Raw genomic sequence first — 18,166 nt, 5'->3', positions numbered from 1 at the left:
CGAAAACAGCCCCTGAAACCACCCCCAAAATCCACCCCACTAAATCAGCCCCCTAAAAACAGACCCCAAACTAATCCCCAAAAAAAACCGCCCCACAAAAACAGCTCCTAAAAACAACCCCCACAAGACGACCTCTCAAAAATATCCCCCTAAAACACCCCCTAAAAATAATCCCCCAAAACAGCTCCTGTAAGACAGACCCTAAAACAGCCCGTGAGAGACCCTAAAACAACCCCTAAAAGCACACCATTAAAAACACCCACCTAAAAAAAACCTCCCAAAACAGCCCCCCCCAAGAACCTCCCTTTAACAGCTCCCCTAAAACAGCTCCTCAAAAACAAACAGCCCCCCAAAAACAGCTCTCCTAAAACAGCCCCTCAGCTGGACCCCCTAAAGGGACCCCCTAACCCCCCCAGCGTGGCCCGTGAGGGCAGTTGGGGACCCTGGGGGGACTTGGAGGGCACAACAACCCCCCCAAAAAATATCTATGAGGAACCCCAAAAGGGTCAACGCAGATTTAGGATCCTCTTAAAGGGTTTATAGGGCCCAGAGCCCCCCCCAAAAGGGGTCAATGGGGGTTTGGGGGGGTCTCGGGACCCCCAAAAGCGCTGCAGGGCCCGGGGTCTCTCGCGGGGTCCGTGGGGCCCGAGCCGCCCCCTCCCCACGTGCCGCGGGGTCCCCGGGACCCCCGAAAAGCTTTTGCGACCCCTTGAAAGACCCGCGGGAGCCCAAAAAGCCCGCGGGACCCACTAAAGGCTTTGGAGATCCCCCAAAGGCCCGCGAAACCCCCCAAAATCCCACAGGACCACCTCAAGGCCCACAGGACCCCGCAAAGCCTTTCGGCCTCCTCCAAAGGCACACAAGACCCCGCAAACGCCTCCAGGAACCCCCAGACGCCTCACACACACGCCCCTAAAGCCTGTGGGATCCCTCAGAGGCCCGTAGGTGCCCCCGAATCCCGCTAGATCCCCCCGCGGCCTGCGGGGCTCCGCGAGGCCCGCGCCCCCCCCACCGCCAGCTCCCGCCTAGGCCTCAGCGCGGCGCGGCCCGAGCGCCTCCCGCGGCCACTCCTCCGGCTCCGCGCGGTGTCCGCCACCCCTGAGGGCCCGGGCCCGGCTCTGGCTCCGGCGCCGCGGCCTCTGCGCGCTTGGGGCGCCCGGGAAAAGTTTTATTCAAACGCGGAAACGGGGAGGGCGAGGGCGGGGCCCCGGCGCCATCTTGGGGAGGCCGCGCCGCCATCTTGAGGAGGGCGCGGCCGCCATTTTGGGAGTGGCGCCGCCGCCATCTTGAGTGTGGCGAGTGCAGCCGCCATCTTGGGTGTGGCGCGCGGGCTTTATTTCTCGATTTTCAAGAGGCTTTTTTCACGCTTTATAACAATTTATAACAACTTCCCCCTCCCCAGTCAAACGCCCTCCCCACTCCCTCGAAGCGGAACACCCGTCATTTCACTGGCCGCCGAAGGGGGAAGGGGGATGAGTGGAAAACACAAGAAATGACCCAAAATTGGGCTGTGGGGCGAGAGGGGGGTGGGGGAGGGGCGGTGGCACCAGTACGATCAGTGAGGGGGGGGATGGTCACCAGTAAAACCAGTAGGGCCAGTTCCCCTCTGCTGTGGCTGCATTAAGGGGGATTCTAGGCCTGGGATTGGGTTTGAGGTGAAAAATGGGAGTTTGGGGGCTCTGGGGGCAAACTGAGGGATTTGGGGACAAATGAGGGGATGAGGGAAGGGTTGGGGATTAACTTGGTGTTTTGGGGCAAAATTAGGCCGTTTGGGGGCTAAAAATTGGGGTCAACTCGTGGTGGGGACAAAGACAGGAACAGATCCAAAAAAGGGGTTTTGGGGTGAAACAAAGATTTTGGGACTAAAAAGTGGGGTCACATCATGGGGGAGGGAAGGGAAGGAAAGGGAACATTTAAGGTGAAATAATGTAATTTTGGAGGTAAAAAGGGGGATCATGTCATGGGGGGGGTGTAAAAAAAGGGAGATAGGCCCAAAAAAGGGGGTTTGGGGTGAAACGAGGAAATTTTGGGGGTGAAAAGTGGGGTCACATCAAGGGAGGGTGAAAAAGGCCACAAAAAAGGGAGTTTGGGGGTGAAATGAGGTGATTTGGGGGCTAAAAATTGGAGTCACCTCATGCAGAGTGGGGAAGGCCCCAAAAAAGGGAGTTTTGAGGTGAAATGAGGGGATTTTGGGCACCAGAAAGTAGGGTCACTTGGGGGAGAGGGTGAAAACGGAGAGTCACCTAAAAATAGCTTAAAATACGGTGATTTGGGGGCAAAAAAAGGGGATTCAACCTGGAAAGAGCAAAAAAGGTGGATTTTGGGGACAAAATAAGGCAATTTTGGGCCAAAAGCAGAGGTTGCATCATGGGAGGGAGTTGGGCCCCAAAAAAGGGGGAGTTTTGGGGTGCAATGAGGTGATTTGGGGGCTGGAAATTTGGGGTCACCCTCCGGGGGGGGTCAAACCAAGGGGCTTTGGGAGTGAAACAAAGTGATTTTGGGGCCAAATATTGGGGTGAGCCCATGGGGGGGGACATGACCCAAAATCAGGGGGGGTTGGGGTGGAAGGGGGAGATTCAATGGGGGGGGGCAGTGGTTTTTGGGGTCCCAGTGGTTTTTGGGGCCCCCCCTCACTCAGCCCCCGGAGGGAGGTTGGGTTTGGGGGGGGGCAGCTCCCCCCATTTTTGGGGGGTCCCGCGGGTGCCACGAAGGGTCGAGACCCACGACGAGGTTCCCTGGGTGGGGAAAGGGGGGGGTTCAGGTATTGGGAACCCCCAAAACAGGGGGGCACAAAACACCCCAGCCCCCTAAAAAGGTGATGCTTAGGTACTGGGGGCCACCCCAAAAAGGGGGTGTTTAGGTCCTGGGCCCCCCCCCAAGCCCCCCCACCTGTGCCCGGGCTGTGTCCTGCACCCACTCATCCACCAGCCTGTGCAGGTCGTCTGTGAAAAGCCCCTTTTGGGGGCTGGAGGGTTTTGGGGGCTGGGGGCTTGAGGGACCTGTGTGAGGAACCCAGAAATCCATGGGTTATGGGGGTGTCCCAGATCCCACCTGAACCCCCAAATTCCCTCCTCAGAGCCTCCCAAACCTCCCCAAAAGGGATGCAGAGCATCCTAAAGTCCCCCCTACACCCCAAAACCTCTCCCTGAGTCCCAACCCCCACACACACCCACCCCCAAAACCTCCCCTGCACCTCCAAAACCCACCCTGGCAAACACCCTTCCAGAACGTGAGGCAACCCCAACCCCCTTCCTGCCCCCCAAACCCCACCTTACAGCTCCAAACCACCCCCACTCGTGACCCCCTCCCTGCACCCCAAAATCCCTCCCTGCCCCCCAACCCCCCATACCCTTAAACTCTCCTTTATTCCCCAGATCCCTCCAAATCCCCCCACTCCCCAATCCCCCTTTGCACCCCCTCCCTCAACCCTCCCCCTTGTCCACGACCCCAACCCCCCTCGTGCCCTCCCCAAACCTGTCAGGGCCCCCCCGGCCCCGACCCCGGGCCCCCGGAGCCTCCTCGGGGACCCCCTGGGCCGTGCTGGGGGTGTGGGGGTCCTGGGGCCGTGCTGGGGTTGGGGGTCGGTTCCGGGGTCCCTGCGGAGCCTCCGCAGCAGCTCCCGCAGCTCCCGGTCCTGCCGCGCCCGCAGCTCCAGCACCTCCCGCGTGTGCCTGGGGGACACGGGGGGTCACGGGGGCTCAAGGGGTTCAGGGGTTGTTGGGGGTCTGGGGATCAGGGGAGTGGGGGTGTCAGGGTTTGAGGGGTCGGGGAGTCGGGGGTCCCCCAAAGCCCCCCCATACAAACACACTCTCCCCCCACACCCCAAAATCCCCCGTTTAAACCCTCCGTGTACCCCCCGGTGCCCCCCACACCCCTTCAGATGTGCCCCCATTTACAGCCCCCCATTGACCCACCCAGACCCCCAGAACCCCCCATTGACCCCTCTCCAGCCCCTCAATCCCCTGAGCCCCCCAGCCTCCCTCACTTGTCCCGGAGGCTCCGCAGCTGCTCCCGCAGGGCCCCGTCCTCGGGCTCCGAGTCCGCGTCGCTGCTCAGGGGGTCTGGGGGTCTCGGGGTCCTGGGGCGTGGGGGCCCCGGGGTGCAGAGGTCCCCCACCCCCGCTCTCACTGCCTGAGCTGGGGCCTCTCAGTCCCCTCCTCGGGGTCTGGGGCGGCTGGAGGAGGGGAGAGGGGTGAGAAGAGATGGGGGTGAGGAGGGGGCTTTGAGGGGGCTCTGGGGGTAATTTGGGGTCCCAGGGGAAATTTTAGGGTCCCAGGGGCAGATTTGGGGTACCTGGGGCAGTTGCAGGTCCCTTGGGAAAGTTTGGGGGTCCCTGGGGTGGTTCTGAGGTCCCTTGAGGGGGGTCTGTGGAGCAGTTTCAGGGTCCCAGGGGCAGCTTTGAGGGGCCTGTGGATTTTTGGGGGTCCCTGGGCAGTTTGGGGGGGTCTCTGGGGCAGTTCCAGGTCCCTTGGGACAGTCTGGGTGTCCCTGGGGCACTCTGGGAGGGTCTCTGGGGTAGTTCTGGGATCCCTTGGGTTAGTTTTGGGGGGGTTGTAGGGCAGTTTTAGGGTCCCGAGGCAGATTTGGGATCCCTGCGGGTTTTTGGGGCAGTCTGGGGGGGGGTTCCCAAACACCCACCTGGCAGTTTTCCCCCCAGGGGGGGTCCCCGAGTTCCTCCGGCTCCTCTGTGGGAGAGGGGAGGGTTAATGGGGGTTCAGGGGGGCCGTGAGGGGTCTCTGGGGTTCCACGGGCACACACACAGGGGGGTCCCAGGGGTGTGGGGTGCCCGTACCTGTCTTGGGGTCTCCCCCACCGGCCGGGGGGGGCCGCAGGCGCCGGGCCCAGCTCTTGAGGCGCCGCCCCCACCCCTTCCTGGAGGGGCTGCGCAGGCGGGGGCAGAGCCCCAGCGGGAACGAGGCCCCCCCGGGCGGGGGGCGGGCAGGGGGGCACTGGAGCACCTGTGGGGACAGGGACACTGGGAAATGTGGGGACACCTGTGGGAATGGGGACACTGGGGGATGTGGGGACACCTGTGGGAATGGGGACACAGAGGGGATGTGGGGACACCTGTGGGAATGGGGAGTTGGGGGATGTGGGGACACCTGTGGAAATGGGGAGCTGGGGGATGGAGGGACACTGGGGGGGCTTTGGGGACACCAGGAGTTGGAGTTTGGGGGTCAGGAAGGTCTTGGGGTTGAGCGTTTGGGGAACACCGAGGTCTTGGGGTTGGGGAACATTGGGGGTTTCAGGCTTTGGGGGACTTTGGGGTCTTGGGGGACACTCCAGGTCTTAGGGAAGGGGGGGAGTCACTCACCTCTGATTTCGGGGGTCCCTCCTGACCCCAAACGCTGGTAACAATTGTCCCCCGTCCTTGGGGGTCCCCTGGGCCTGGGGGTCCCGTAACAACTGTCCCCTGTCCTGGAGCGTCCCCTGGGGGTCCTGTGACGATGGTCCCCGGGGGTCCTGGGGGCACCTCTGGCTCCGGGGGTACCTCCTGTCCCCCAGGGCTGGTGACAACTGCCCCCTGTCCCTGGGGGTCACCCAGTGCCAGGTCCCCAGGGCTGGGGGTCTCTGCTTTGGGGACAGTCCCATCGGGGGGTCCAGGACCCTCCTGTTCTGGGGGGCTGGGGACCCCCAGCACTTGGGGCTCAGGAACCATCATCGTTGGCTCAGCCACCTCCTGGGGGACAGTGACAACTGTCCCCTGTCCCTGGGGGCCACCTGGGTCAGGGACACTTGTTCCCTGTCCCTGGGGCCCCCCCGGGTCACTGAGTTTGGGGACAGTTGCCCCCTGTCCCTGAGGCCCCCCAGGATCCGGGGCCGTGTCCGCAGGGCCCCCCTGGGCCATCCCCGCGTCTCTGCGGGCTGCGGGGGGTCCCCCGGGGCCTGTGGGGAGGGGACACCACGGTCAGGGGGGGTTGGGGACACCCCCCCAGTGCTGGGGGTCCATGTCCCCCCCCGTCATGACCCCCTGGACCCACCAGTGGCCTCCCGGTTCCGGATGGTTTGGTTGATGCAGAACCTCCAGCGCCCCACGGGGGACGATTGGGGGGGTCCTTCCCCTGGGGGAGGGGCAAGGGGAGGGGTCAGGGGGTGAGGGGTGATCCCAGCCCCCTCGCCCCTCCCCACTACTCACCACCCCTGCCGGCTCCGGGGTCCCACCTGAGGAGACACATTTGGGGGAGGGTCAGTGGGGAGGGGGCTGGAGGGGTCTGGGTGATCTTGGGGGTGAGGGGATCACCTGTGGGTCCGGGTGGGGTCCCGAGGAGCTCCCGGGCCTGGGCCACGATGGCCTTGAGCTCCTGCACGAACTTGTCCCGCTCCCCTCCAGCAGGAAATTGTCCTCGACCTGCGGGGGGACATGGGATTGGAGGGGGTTAAAGGGGGAAACAGGGATTGGGGAAGGGGACAGGGATTGTGAGGGACAGGGATTGGGGAAAGGTACAGGGATCAAAGGAGACACAAGGATTGGGGGGGTCACATTGGGGGGGACATTGACTGGAGGTCACATGGATGGGGGGGACACGGATTGGAGGACACAAGGATTGGGGGCTTGGGGGGCACATGGATGGGGGGGTCACAGATGGTCACGGATGGGGGTCACGGATGGGGGTCACAGATGGGTCACAGACTGAGGGTCACAGACGGGGGGTCATAGATGGGGGATCGCAGATGGGGTCACGGATGTGGGTCATGGATTGGGGTCACAGATGGGTCACGGATTGGGGGTCACAGATTGAGGGTCACGGATGGGTCACAGATGGGGGTCACAGATTAGGGGTCACAGATTGAGGGTCACAGATGGGGGTCATAGATGGAGGGTCACAGATGGGGGTCACGGATTGGGGGTCACGGATGGGGGGATCACAGATTAGGGGTCATGGATGGGGGTCATGGATGGGGGTCACAGACTGGGGTCACAGATTGAGGTCACGAATTGGGGGTCACAGATGGGGGTCACAGATGGGGGGATCACAGATGGGGGGTCATGGATGGGGGTCATGGATTGGGGGTCCCAGATTAGGGGTCACAGATGGGGGATCACAGATGGGGGGTCACAGATGGGGGGTCATGGATGGGGGTCACGGATTGGGGATCCCAGATTAGGGCTCACCATGTAGCAGGCGATGTCCTCGGGCGCGTCCCCGTCGGCGTCGAAGCGGAACGTCACCATCTTGCTGTCGTGGGTCTCCAGCTGACACTCCACCGTGTTGTCACCACGCGAGGACACCTGGGGGAGGGGACACTGTGAGGGGGGTCCCTGTGCCCCCCCCCGACCCCTCAAGACCCCCCAAACCCCCCTGACCTGCAGCACCGTGAGCTGGAAGCGGGGGCTGCGGGCGTAGGATGGGCGGCGCTGCCGGGGCCGCTCCGGTTTGGGGACATCGGGGACATCCAGGACATTGGGGACATCGGGGACACGGAGCAGTGTGGGAGCCTCGGGGGGGGCAGCTGCTGGCATGGGGGGCACCCCCAGGGCTGGTGACATCCCCACAGTTGGTGGCACCCCCGGGGCTGGTGGTGGCATCTCTGGGGTTGGTGACACCCCCACAGCTGGCGGTGGCATCTGTGGGACCGGTGGCATCACGGATAGAGGTGGCACCTCTGGAGCTGGTGGCACCCCCTGCACTGGTGGCATCACGGATGGAGGTGGCATCTCAGGAGCTGGTGGCATGCCCTGCACTGGTGGCATCAGGGCAGGTGGTGGCATCTCTGGAGCTGGTGGCATCACACACGAAGTGGCATCCCTTGGGTTGGTGGCACCCCCAGGGCTGGTGACATCCCCACGGCTGGTGGCATCACGGATGGAGGTGGCATCTCTGGAGCTGGTGGCATCCCAACAGTTGGTGGCATCCCTCGGGCTGGTGACATCCCCATGGCCGGTGGCATTGGGGACAATGGTGGCATCTCTGGAGCTGGTGGCATCATGGATGGAGGTGGCATTCCTTGGGCTGATGGCATCACAGATGGTGGTGGCATCTCTGGAGCTGGTGGCATCCCTGTGGCCATCGCTGGGGTTGGTGGCTCCTGGAGCTGGTGGCATCACGACATGGATCCCTGTGCCCAGTGGCACCCCGGGTGGGCACCCAGGGCTGGTGACATCCCCAGCGGTCTGGTGGCACCCCAGGCTGGTGGTACTCCTGGAGCTGGTGGCACCCCCAGGGCTGGTGGGCATCACGGATAGAGGTGGCACCTCTGGAGCTGGTGGCACCCCCTGCACTGGTGGCATCACGGATGGAGGTGGCATCTCAGGAGCTGGTGGCACCCCCTGCACTGGTGGCATCAGGGGAGGTGGTGGCATCTCTGGAGCTGGTGGCATCACACGCGGAAGTGGCATCCCTTGGGTTGGTGGCACCCCCAGGGCTGGTGACATCCCCACGGCTGGTGGCATCACGGATGGAGGTGGCATCTCTGGAGCTGGTGGCATCCCAACAGTTGGTGGCATCCCTCGGGCTGGTGACATCCCCATGGCCGGTGGCATTGGGGACAATGGTGGCATCTCTGGAGCTGGTGGCATCATGGATGGAGGTGGCATTCCTTGGGCTGATGGCATCACAGATGGTGGTGGCATCTCTGGAGCTGGTGGCATCCCTGTGGCCATTGCTGGGGTTGGTGGCACTCCTGGAGCTGGTGGCATCCCCACAACTGGTGGCATCCCTGTACCCAGTGGCACCCCCAGGGCTGGTGGCACCCCCAGGGCTGGTGACATCCCCAGGGCTGGTGGCACTCCTGGAGCTGGTGGCACCCCCAGGGCTGGTGGTACTCCTGGAGCTGGTGGCACCCCCAGGGCTGGTGGCATCCCCGGAGCCAGTGACATCCCTGGCACCAGCTGCGGCTGCACGGTGGGGATGGGCTGTGGTGGCACCCCTGGACATGGTGCCATCCCAGGGGCTGTTGGTGCCATCACTGGCACCGTTGGTGGCATCCCAGGGATCGGCTGCAGCTGCACGATGGGGACCAGCTGTGGTGGCATCACAGCTGGGGGTGGCACCCCTGGAGCTGGTGACACTCCCAGAGCCGGTGCCACCCCCAGAGCCGGTGGCATCCCCTGGGCTGGTGGCACTGCTGGACCTGGTGGCACCACCCCCAGAGCCGGTGGCATCCCCGTTGGAGGTGGCACTCCTGGAGCTGGTGGCATCACTGGGGCTGGTGGCACTCCTGGAGCCGGTGCCACCCCCAGAGCCGGTGCCATCGCTTGAGCTGGTGACACTTCCAGACCCAGTGACGCTCCTGGACCCGGTGGCATCCCTTGGGGTGGTGGCACCGCCAGGCTTGGTGGCACTTCCAGAGCTGGTGTCACCCCCAGAGCCACCCCCGGCCCCGGTGCCCCCGGTGCCACCTGCAGGGGGGTGACCCCAACGTCCCCCTCGGGGGGCTCTGCTGGGACCCCTCCAGCGCCGTCCCCCAACGTCCCCTCGGCCCCGGGGGGCACCTGTGGGACAGAGGGGCCAGTTTTGGGGGGGTCCCACACTCTGGACCCCCCTCCCCAGGGTGTGACAGGGACTTACCGGGGGGGGCCCATCCTGGGGGGGCCCTGCTGAGCCCTGGGGGTCCGGGGGGGCTCCGGTGACGTCCAGGGGGGTCCCGGTGACACCACGGGGGTCCGTAGGGGTCCCGGTGACTTCCGGGGGGGGTCCATTCTCGGGGAGCCCCTCGGCTGTGGGGAGCAATCTGGGGGGTCACTGGGTGGGAGGGGTTATTTGGGGGGTCTCACCTTTGGGGGGTCAGCTTTGGGGGTCTCACCGTTGGGAGGGGTCAGTTTTGGGGGTCTCACTTTGGGGGGCTCAGCTTTGGGGGTCTCACCATTGGGGGGGATCAGTTTTGGGGGTCTCACCATTGGGGAGGGGTCAGTTTTGGGGGTCTCACCGCTGTGGAGGGATCAGTTTTGGGGGTCTCACCATTGGGGAGGGGTCAGTTTTGGGGGGTCTCACCATTAGGGGGGGGCTGCTGCCCCAGCAGCTGCTGCCTGACGTGCTGATCCACCTCGGGGTCCTCGTTCTCGGGGCCCCCCCGGGGCCCCCCGGGCGCCGCTCCCGCGCCCTCCGCACCAGCACCAGCCGGTCCCGGATGGATTTGGCCACGGCCTTGGAGTCGCTCTCGTGGAAGAACCCGGATCTCACCTGGGGGGGGTGTTGGGGGCCAGATGAGGGGACCCCCAGAGCTGGTGGTGTTGGGCACCCATCCCAGGGGCCAACTGGGGGGTCCAGGGGGGAATTTGGGGGCTCCTTGGCTTCGGGAGGGGCTCAAGGTGGGAGGGATTGAGGGACCAACCATGGAGTTCGTGGGTGAATTTTGGGGTGGCTCTGCCTTTGGGGGGGCTCCAGCTGAGGGCTGAGTCACCAACCTTTGGCTTCAGGGCAATTTTGGAGGTTCGTTGACTTTGAGGACAGTTTTGAGGGGTCCCCAGAGGGGTTTTGGGTCACCCTCAAGGGTATTTGAGGGTCATTTTGGGTCCCCCCTCACCATCTCCTGGGCCACCTCGTCGGGGTCGTCGGCGTCCAGGTCGAAGCTGAACTCGATGGCCTCGTTGTCCTTGTGCTTCCCCTTGAGCTTCTTGGGGTCCTCGACGCGGAGCCGCAGGGCCAGGGCGGGGTCGGCACCCCCGGGGTCCTCGGCCAGCTCCACCCTCAGCCCCGTGTCCTCGGCGAAGAACGAGTGTGCCAAGAGATCCCGGATGGAGAGCCTGGGAATGGGGGGGGGGATCAGCCCCGGGGGGTCCCAGGGAGGAGGCTCAGCCTCGGGGGGGTCTCTTGGGGGGTCCTGGGGGGTCCCACCTCTCGTCCCGGTTCTGTCGGATGCAGCCCTCGATGAGCTCCTTCACCTCGGGGTCCCGCACCTTGTGCAGACTCGCCGGCTTGATGCCCTGGGGGTGGGGGGAAATGGGGAGGCTTGGGGGGTCAGGGAGGTTTGGGGGTCCCAGGGGGGCTCAGGGGCAGTTTGAGGGGCTCAGGCAGAGTTTGGGGGTCTCAGAGGGGGTTGGGGGTCTCACACTGGTGATTTTTCTGTAGATCTGGGTGGTGTTGTGGCACTCAGAGTAGGGGGACTTAGGTGGGTTAGGGTGGGTCTCAGGGAGGTTTGGGGGTCCCAGGGGGGCTCAGGGAGGTTTGGGGATGCCAGGGGGGACTCAGAGGTCTCACACTGGTGACTTTTCTGTAGATCTGGGCGGCGTTGTGGCACTCAGAGTAGGGGTACTCGGACGTGCCCATCTCCAACAGGCACATCCCGAAGGCGTAAACGTCCACGGACTCGTCGTAACGCTCCTCGTACATCTCGGGGGCCATGAACTCAGGGGTCCCTGCGGCAGCAGGAGGAGTGTCAGGAACCCTGGGGGGCATCCCAGGAGGTCCTGGGGGATCCCAGGCAGTCAGGACCCCTGAGGGTGGTCCTGGAGGATCCCAGGTGTGCATTATTGTCATCATCATGAGCATTGTCCTGGGGCTCCCCAGGAGGGTTTCAGGGTGGTCTTTGGTGGGTCCCAGGCACGTAGGACCCCGGGGGGGTGGGGCTGGGGTGTCCCACGGTGGTCCTGGGAGGTCTTGGATGTCCCTGGATGTCCCAAGGTATCCCAGGGTAGTCCCAGGATGTCCCCATGCTGGTCCCAGGACAGTCCCAGGTGTCCCCATGCTGGTCCCAGGACAGTCCCAGGATGTCCCCATGCTGGTCCCAGGATGTCCCCATGCTGGTCCCAGGACAGTCCCAGGTTGTCCCCATGCTGGGCCCCGGGGTCCCCGCGCTCACCGATGACGCTCTTGGCGAAGGAGGTCCTCATGAGCGTGGCCAGCCCCAGGTCCCCGATCTTGACGGAGCCGGTGGGGCCGGTGATGAAGATGTTGTCGCACTTGAGGTCGCGGTGGATGATGGGGGGGGTCCTGGTGTGCAGAAACTGCAGCCCCTTCAGGATCTGGCGGCACCAGCTCCGCAGCACCTTGGGCTTCATCACCTTGAACCTCTTCAGGTACCTGGGGGGGGGCGGGTGAGGCCCCTGTGACCCCCCAGACCCCTCTGTGACCCCCCCAGTCCCTCCCAGCCCCGCTCACGTCTTGAGGGTGCCCGAGGTCATGAGCTCGGTGACGAGGACGATGCATTTCTTGCCCTTCAGCGTCGACTCCCAGGAGTCGTAGAACCGGACGATGTTCGGGTGCTGGAGCCCCTTGAGCATCTCGGCCTCCTCCTTGAAGCGCTGCTGCTCCGCCTTCGTCAGCTTCCGGTCCTGGGGGGAAGGCTCTCAGCGTCATTTTCGTCATCATTGTCATCATCATCATCGTTGTCATCATCATCACGGTCACCATTGTCACCACTGTCGTTGTCATCATAATTGTCATCATTGTCATCATCATCATCATTGTCATCATCATCATGGTCACCATTGTCATTGTCATCATCGTCATCATCATGAGCATTGTCATTATCATCATTGTCACCGCCAGCGTTGCCATCATCAGTGTTGTCATCGTCAGCATTGTCATCGACAGCGTTGTCATTGTCATCATCATTGTCTTTGTCAGCATTATCACTGTCATCGTTGTTGTCATCGTTATCATTATTATTGTTACCACCATCATCGTCATCACTGTCATGGTCATTGTAATCATTGTCATCATCATTGCCATCATAATCGTCATCATCGTCCATCATCGTCATCCTCACCATTGTCACCATCATCATCGTCGTCATTGTCATCATTACCATCACCATCACCGTCAGTATCATCATCATCGTCAGCATTGTCACTATTGTCATCATTATAACCATTGTCATTATCATCATTATTGTTATCATGCTCATCATTGTCATCACCCTCATCATCACCATCTTCTTCGTCGTTGTCATCATCGTCATTGTCACCACCGTCATCATCACCGTTGTCATTGTCATCATCGTCATCGTCACCATTATCTATCATAACTGTCATTTTTATCATTGTCATTGTCACCATCATCTTCATTGTCATTGTCATCATCGTCATTGTTACCATCATTATCACCATCATTGTCATCAATGTTACCAATGTCATCATCATCATTGTCGTTATAATCATTATCATCACCACCATTGTCATCATCAGCATCATCATCATTACCACCATCACGATCATCATTCTCCAATTCCAGTATCAGCATCATCATCATCATCTCCAAACTTCAGGGTCGTCATCATCATCATCATCATCATCATCATCCCAATTTCGGGCCATTCTCACACCAATTCCCACTCCCACCCCCATCCCACGTGCCCCTTCCCGGGGCCCTCCCAGGGGTCTCACCTGGAGCTCACACCAGGCCCCCCCGTGTCCCCAAACCCAATTCCCCCCGTGGGTCTCACCTGGAGCTCACACCAGGCCACCTCCACCCAGGTGTCGGTGTCGAACCCTTTGAACACGGTTTTAAAGGCCCCCCGGCCGAGCTCGACGTCGAACTTGAGGAACCTCCCGCCCGGGGAGGTGGCCACGGCCTTCATCCCGGCCTCCTCCTCCTCGCCCCCCCGCGGCTCCCCCCTCTCCCGCTGCCCCCTCCTCCTCCAGCACCTCCACGCTGCGCCGGAAGAACCGTTTGGGGGGACTGGGAGGGATTTAGAGGGATTTGGGGTCCCCGGGTCGGCAGCCATGGCTGGGACCACCCTCCCACCCCTTAAATCAGGAAGGGGGCGTCCTCCCTCCCTCCGGAGCAGAGGGGCTCAGGAGATGGAGGGTCCAGAGGGGAGGATTTGGGGGTTTCAGGTGCCCAGGGGGTCCAGGTGCCCGCGGGGGCGGGATTTGGGGGTGTTCAGGTAACCGCGAGGGATCTCAGGTGTCGGGGGGGGGAGGGGTTCAAGTGTCCGAGGCAGGGGGAGTTCAGGTGTCCGAGGGATTTGGGGGTTCAGGTGCCGCGGGGATGGGGGTCCAGGTGAGGGATTTGGGGGTCTCAGGTGTCCGGGGTGGGGGGTGCTCAGGTGTCAGGGTGGGGGCGCTCAGGTGTCCGCGGTGGGGCTTGGGGGAGGTCCAGGTGTCCGGAGGAGGTTTTGGGGGATTCAGGTGCCGCGAGGGGCTGGGGGCCCAGATGAGGGGTCCGGGGAGTCACCTCGCTTTCGGGGTCTCACTCTCACCCCCGGTGTCACCGGCAGTGGCCACGTCACCCCCTTCCCCCCGCGGGGACCTGGAGGAGAGACAAAGAGAGTTCGGGTGGGGGGAAGCGGGTAATTCCGGGGGAGGGGCTGATTGATGAAGGCAGGGGCTTAGTTGGGGTGCCTGAGGTCTGGGGGTGAGAGCATCCCCGGCCCCCCGCACACACCGGCGGCGCTTCCTCTGGAGGAGGAACTTCCGGGGCAGCCCCCAACACTGTGGGTACCCACCTATGGATGCTGTAGGGTACCCCCAGCCCCCCTGTGGATTTATGGGTGCCCCCCGCACCTTCCCATGGGTGATATCAGGGCCCCCGGATGATATAGGTACCCCTCTGCCCCCGTATGTGTTGCGTTACAGGTACCCCCTATGGATGCTGTAGGTGCCCCAGACCCACCCTGTACGCCCCCACCCAGCCCCTATGGATCCCATAGGCACGAGCTGTGCCCCCAAGAGCCCCCGGCAACCCCTACTGTGAGCCCCCTCTGCCACCTCCCTAGAGCCTCCTATAGCCTCCAATGAACTTCCGTGTGAGCCTCCCATAGCCCTATCCCCTATAGCCCCTGCACCCTTCTATAGCCCCCTATAGCCCCCTCGTGCTTTCGTAGAGTCCCTGCACCCTCCTATAGCCCCCGTGTCTTCCTATAGCCCCTGAACCCCCTATAACCCCCGTATAGCCCCCTATAGCCTCGCCCCCTGTGCCTTCCTGTAGCCCCTGCATGCCCCTAAAGCCTCTCTATAGCCCCCTGTGCCTTCCTATCGCCCACAGCAACCCCCACAGCCCCTATAGCCCCGTGCCTTCCTATCGCCCCTGCAACCCCCAAAACCCCCAATAGCCCCCCTGCCTTCCTAGAGCCCCTGAACCCCCTAAAGCCTCTCTAGAGCCCCCTGTCTCTTCCTATAGCCTCTGTGTCATCTATAGCCCCCTGACCCCTCTGTGCCCCCTGCCCCTAGCCCTTATAGACCACCAGGGTCCCTACACCCCCTACAGCTCACACAGCCCCTGTGCCCACCCCGTGCCCCCATCTCACTCCTGTGTCCCCCTACAGCCCCTCCACCTCCCCCAGCCCCTGTGCCCCCCCAAGGCCGCCGTGCACCCCACACCCGTTGCCCCCCCATAGCCCCCAACCTTCTATATCCTCCTGTGGCCCCTCTGTGCCCCCCAGCCCCCTGTGCCCCCTCCGCACCTGCTGCAGCCCCTCCGATCCCCCGACCCCCTTTCCCCCACCACCCCCTGGGCCCCTAAATGCCCCCCACCCCGCCCCCTCACTGCGTCACGTGACCGCGCTCACGTGGGGGCTGCCGGGAGTTGTAGTCCCGAGCGGACACCGACGATGACCACGCCCCCTCGTGTGGCCACGCCCGCTCCTCAATCGGCGGCTCGGGCATCTCCCGGTGGCCCCGCTCCCATCGGTGACTCGGCGCTCGGCTTCGCGCCCTGCGTAGTGCCGTCATGGCGGCCCCCACGGCGGAGGCCCGGGCGCTGTTCGCGGAGGGTGGGCGCCGTGCTGGGGGTGGCGGCGCTGCAGGTGAGGGAGCACTGGGGGCACTGGGGCCGTGCTGGGGGTGGGCGCTGCAGGTGAGGGGAACACTGGGGGCACTGGGGGCACTGGGGGCCGTGCTGGGGGGTGGGCGGCGCTGCAGGTGAGGGGAACACTGGGGGCACTGGGGCCGTGCTGGGGGTGGGCGGCGCTGCAGGTGATGGGGGTTTTGGGAACACGGGAGTCACCTGGGGACGGGAGGGGGGTAGGGGGACACACTGGAAGTGACACGAGCGGGACACGAGTTGCACTAGGAGGGACACTGGGGGACCCCAGGGTGATGCTGGGGGTGTTACGGGCTGAGAGGGTGAGACGTGGAGGGGGTCCTATTTGGGGGGATCTGGGTGGGAGGGGCAGCGCTGGGGGACCCCCGGGGCCAGTCTGGGGGGTCCCTGTGTCACTGCTGGGGTGTTCCCATGAGTGTCCCCCCTGTCCCCCCCCAGCTGGCCGTGGCCCAGGGCTTTGGGGGGCCGCAGGGCCCCGAAAAGGCCGCCTGGCTCCGCTCGGCCCTGCTTGATTTCTTCACCCAGAATGGTGAGTGCCGACCCTCCCCCACCCCGGGAGGGGGGTCAGGGATAGGGGGAAGGGGTCGGGGGCGGGGCATGGACAGGGGCGACCCCCCCCATCTGTGTCCCTCCCAGCTGACCTGGAGCAGGAGGAGGTGGAGGATTTCCTGGCCGAGGTGATGGACAACGAGTTCGACACCGTGGTGGAGGACGGCAGCCTGGAGCAGGTGGGACCAGTATGGACCAATGTGGGCCAGTATGGCCCAGCAGCCGCCCAGCACCCTCCCAGGTGCTCCCAGTACAGCCCAGTTCATCCCCAGGCTCCTGCCACCATCCTTTCCAGTCCCTTCCCAGTATAAACCAGTACTGTCACAGTGCTTTTTTTCTCCCTCCTGGTGCCCCCTGGTCCTCTCCACAGTGTCCCCAGTAACTCTGCCAGTGGGTCCCAGTCCATCCCAGTGGGTCCCAGTCCATCCCAGTGTCCCCATTGCAGGTGAGCCGGGAGCTGCTGACGTTGTTCTCCCGGGCACAGGGGGGGGACACGGTGGGGGTGGGGGCAGCCCTGGGGGCTCTGGCCCAAAGGGGCCCCGCCCTGGCCACCGTCCTGGCCACGGCCCGGCCCGGGGACCCCAGAGCCCCCGGGACCCCGAGCTCCCCAGGACCTCCCACAGCCCCCCCGGGACACCCCCCGGCCACGAGGAGGAGGAGGAAGAGGTGAGGGGGGGTGATGTCAGGGGGTGATGATGTCATTGATGGGGACCCTGATGATGTCATGGGGGGGGACACCCAAGATTGGGGGAAGGGGGCTGGGACCCCCTGGTTTGGGGGGGTAGTGGGCAGTGGTGACATCATTGGGTTGGGGAGGCATTACTGATGATGTCATCAAAGTGGGCAGTGGTGACATCATCAGGTTGGGGAGGCATTACTGATGATGTCATCAAGGTGGGCAGGGACTGTGATGGACTGGGATATATTGGGAGGGGGCTGGAGGGGAGGTAGGGAATTGGGAGGGCACTGGGATATACTGGGAGGGGCTGGTTAAAGCAGGGGACTGGTTTAACCCCGGGGGAGCAGTGATGACGTCACTGGTTACATCATCGGGGTCCCCCTGATGACATCATTGCCCTGCAGGCGATGGAGTGCGGGACCCCCCCGCCTGCCCCTGACGGCTGGACCCTCGTGCAGCGGCGGCGGCGGCGATGAGGGGGGGGAGGGGTGTCGTGTGTGTAACCCCCCCCCAAATTGGGGGACACCCCTCCCCCACCCTGCTCCCCAAACTGGGGGGGAAATAAAGGCCCCTCCCCCCACAAGGGGGCGTGGGAAGAGGAGTGGTGTGGTTATTGGGGGGAAGGACCTCATAGAGACCCCCTGGGACCCAAAAAACGCCGTTGGAGCGCACAGAGCCCCTCCCAGTATAACCCAGTATAGCCCAGTGCTCCCAGACCCGCACGGCCACCACTGTCTCGTCTCCCCGGCAACGAGGGGGCGGGGCTTCCTCCCCGCGGGCGGCGATTGGCTGACACTTTGTGGGGCGGGGCCGCGGCGCGACTTGCTCGCATGGTCATTGGTTGGCGAGGGAGGCGGTGGACCCTCATTGGTCGGGTGGGGCGGTGCGCGGGCTCTGATTGGCCGCTTTTGCCCGGGTGGGCGGGGCGAGGCGGGAGCGCGGGAAGGCGCGGCGGCGATGGCGGCGCGGCTGGAGCGCGCGGGGGGGTGAGCGCGAGACCCCCCCCCACCCCCAATGGCGGGAACCCCTGAGGGGACCCCGCCGCCATCTTGGAGCGGGGAGCAACTGGGGGGTCACCGGGGCCTCACGGCGGTCCCTGAGGCGTCAGCGGGGACCATTGGGGTCCCTGGGGGGTCCCCCCCCGTCCCCACGAGGGTCCCTGAAGGGTCACTAGATCCTCACGGGGGTCCCTGAGCGGGTCCCTGGGATGTCCCCCTCGATCCTTATTGGGGTTCCTGAGGAGTCACCAGGTTCCATTGGGGTCCCTGGGATGCCCCCCCGATCTTCACGGGGG

General features: G+C 63.9%; 3 protein-coding genes, 1 long non-coding RNA gene and 1 pseudogene across 4 annotated transcripts; 1 reads left to right on the top strand and 4 right to left on the bottom strand.

Annotated features, from left to right (window-relative positions):
* Nucleotides 1-1,353: 1,353 nt before the first annotated feature.
* Nucleotides 1,354-2,965, bottom strand: LOC126651421 (uncharacterized). The gene is made up of 2 exons (XR_007631681.1): nucleotides 2,890-2,965; nucleotides 1,354-2,735 (listed from the first exon to the last, which is right to left on the bottom strand). It is a non-coding gene; the product is annotated as an uncharacterized LOC126651421 (long non-coding RNA).
* A 1,240-nt stretch (nucleotides 2,966-4,205) lies between these two features.
* LOC126651418 (basic salivary proline-rich protein 2-like) lies at nucleotides 4,206-6,063 on the bottom strand. Its single transcript, XM_050337302.1, has 4 exons — nucleotides 5,982-6,063; nucleotides 5,315-5,886; nucleotides 4,793-4,958; nucleotides 4,206-4,685 (listed from the first exon to the last, which is right to left on the bottom strand). Exons 2-4 carry the CDS (start codon nucleotides 5,846-5,848, stop codon nucleotides 4,537-4,539), a joined length of 849 nt encoding a protein of 282 aa, XP_050193259.1. The 5' UTR covers nucleotides 5,849-5,886; nucleotides 5,982-6,063; the 3' UTR covers nucleotides 4,206-4,536.
* A 65-nt stretch (nucleotides 6,064-6,128) lies between these two features.
* Nucleotides 6,129-9,236, bottom strand: LOC126651426 (basic proline-rich protein-like; annotated as a pseudogene).
* Nucleotides 9,159-13,497, bottom strand: WNK3 (WNK lysine deficient protein kinase 3). The gene is made up of 9 exons (XM_050337301.1): nucleotides 13,324-13,497; nucleotides 12,039-12,211; nucleotides 11,740-11,960; nucleotides 11,139-11,296; nucleotides 10,776-10,864; nucleotides 10,465-10,684; nucleotides 9,933-10,121; nucleotides 9,510-9,658; nucleotides 9,159-9,433 (listed from the first exon to the last, which is right to left on the bottom strand). The coding sequence occupies exons 1-9, from the start codon at nucleotides 13,456-13,458 to the stop codon at nucleotides 9,298-9,300; spliced, it is 1,470 nt and encodes a 489-aa protein (XP_050193258.1). The 5' UTR covers nucleotides 13,459-13,497; the 3' UTR covers nucleotides 9,159-9,297.
* Nucleotides 13,498-14,311: 814 nt separating this feature from the next.
* On the top strand, nucleotides 14,312-17,468 carry TSR2 (TSR2 ribosome maturation factor). Its single transcript, XM_050337304.1, is given in 6 exon segments — nucleotides 14,312-14,339; nucleotides 16,083-16,173; nucleotides 16,281-16,372; nucleotides 16,639-16,831; nucleotides 16,834-16,859; nucleotides 17,277-17,468. Coding segments are annotated over 6 exon segments (483 nt in total). The 5' UTR covers nucleotides 14,312-14,330; the 3' UTR covers nucleotides 17,349-17,468.
* The last annotated feature ends 698 nt before the right edge of the window (nucleotides 17,469-18,166 follow it).

The sequence above is a fragment of the Myiozetetes cayanensis genome, unplaced genomic scaffold (genome assembly GCF_022539395.1).
Source record: "Myiozetetes cayanensis isolate MyiCay16 unplaced genomic scaffold, myiCay2020 scf61, whole genome shotgun sequence".
In the NCBI taxonomy this organism is placed as follows: Eukaryota; Metazoa; Chordata; class Aves; order Passeriformes; family Tyrannidae; genus Myiozetetes; species Myiozetetes cayanensis.
Note: the sequence above shows the minus strand (reverse complement) of the source record. Positions and strands in the feature narration are given on the sequence as shown.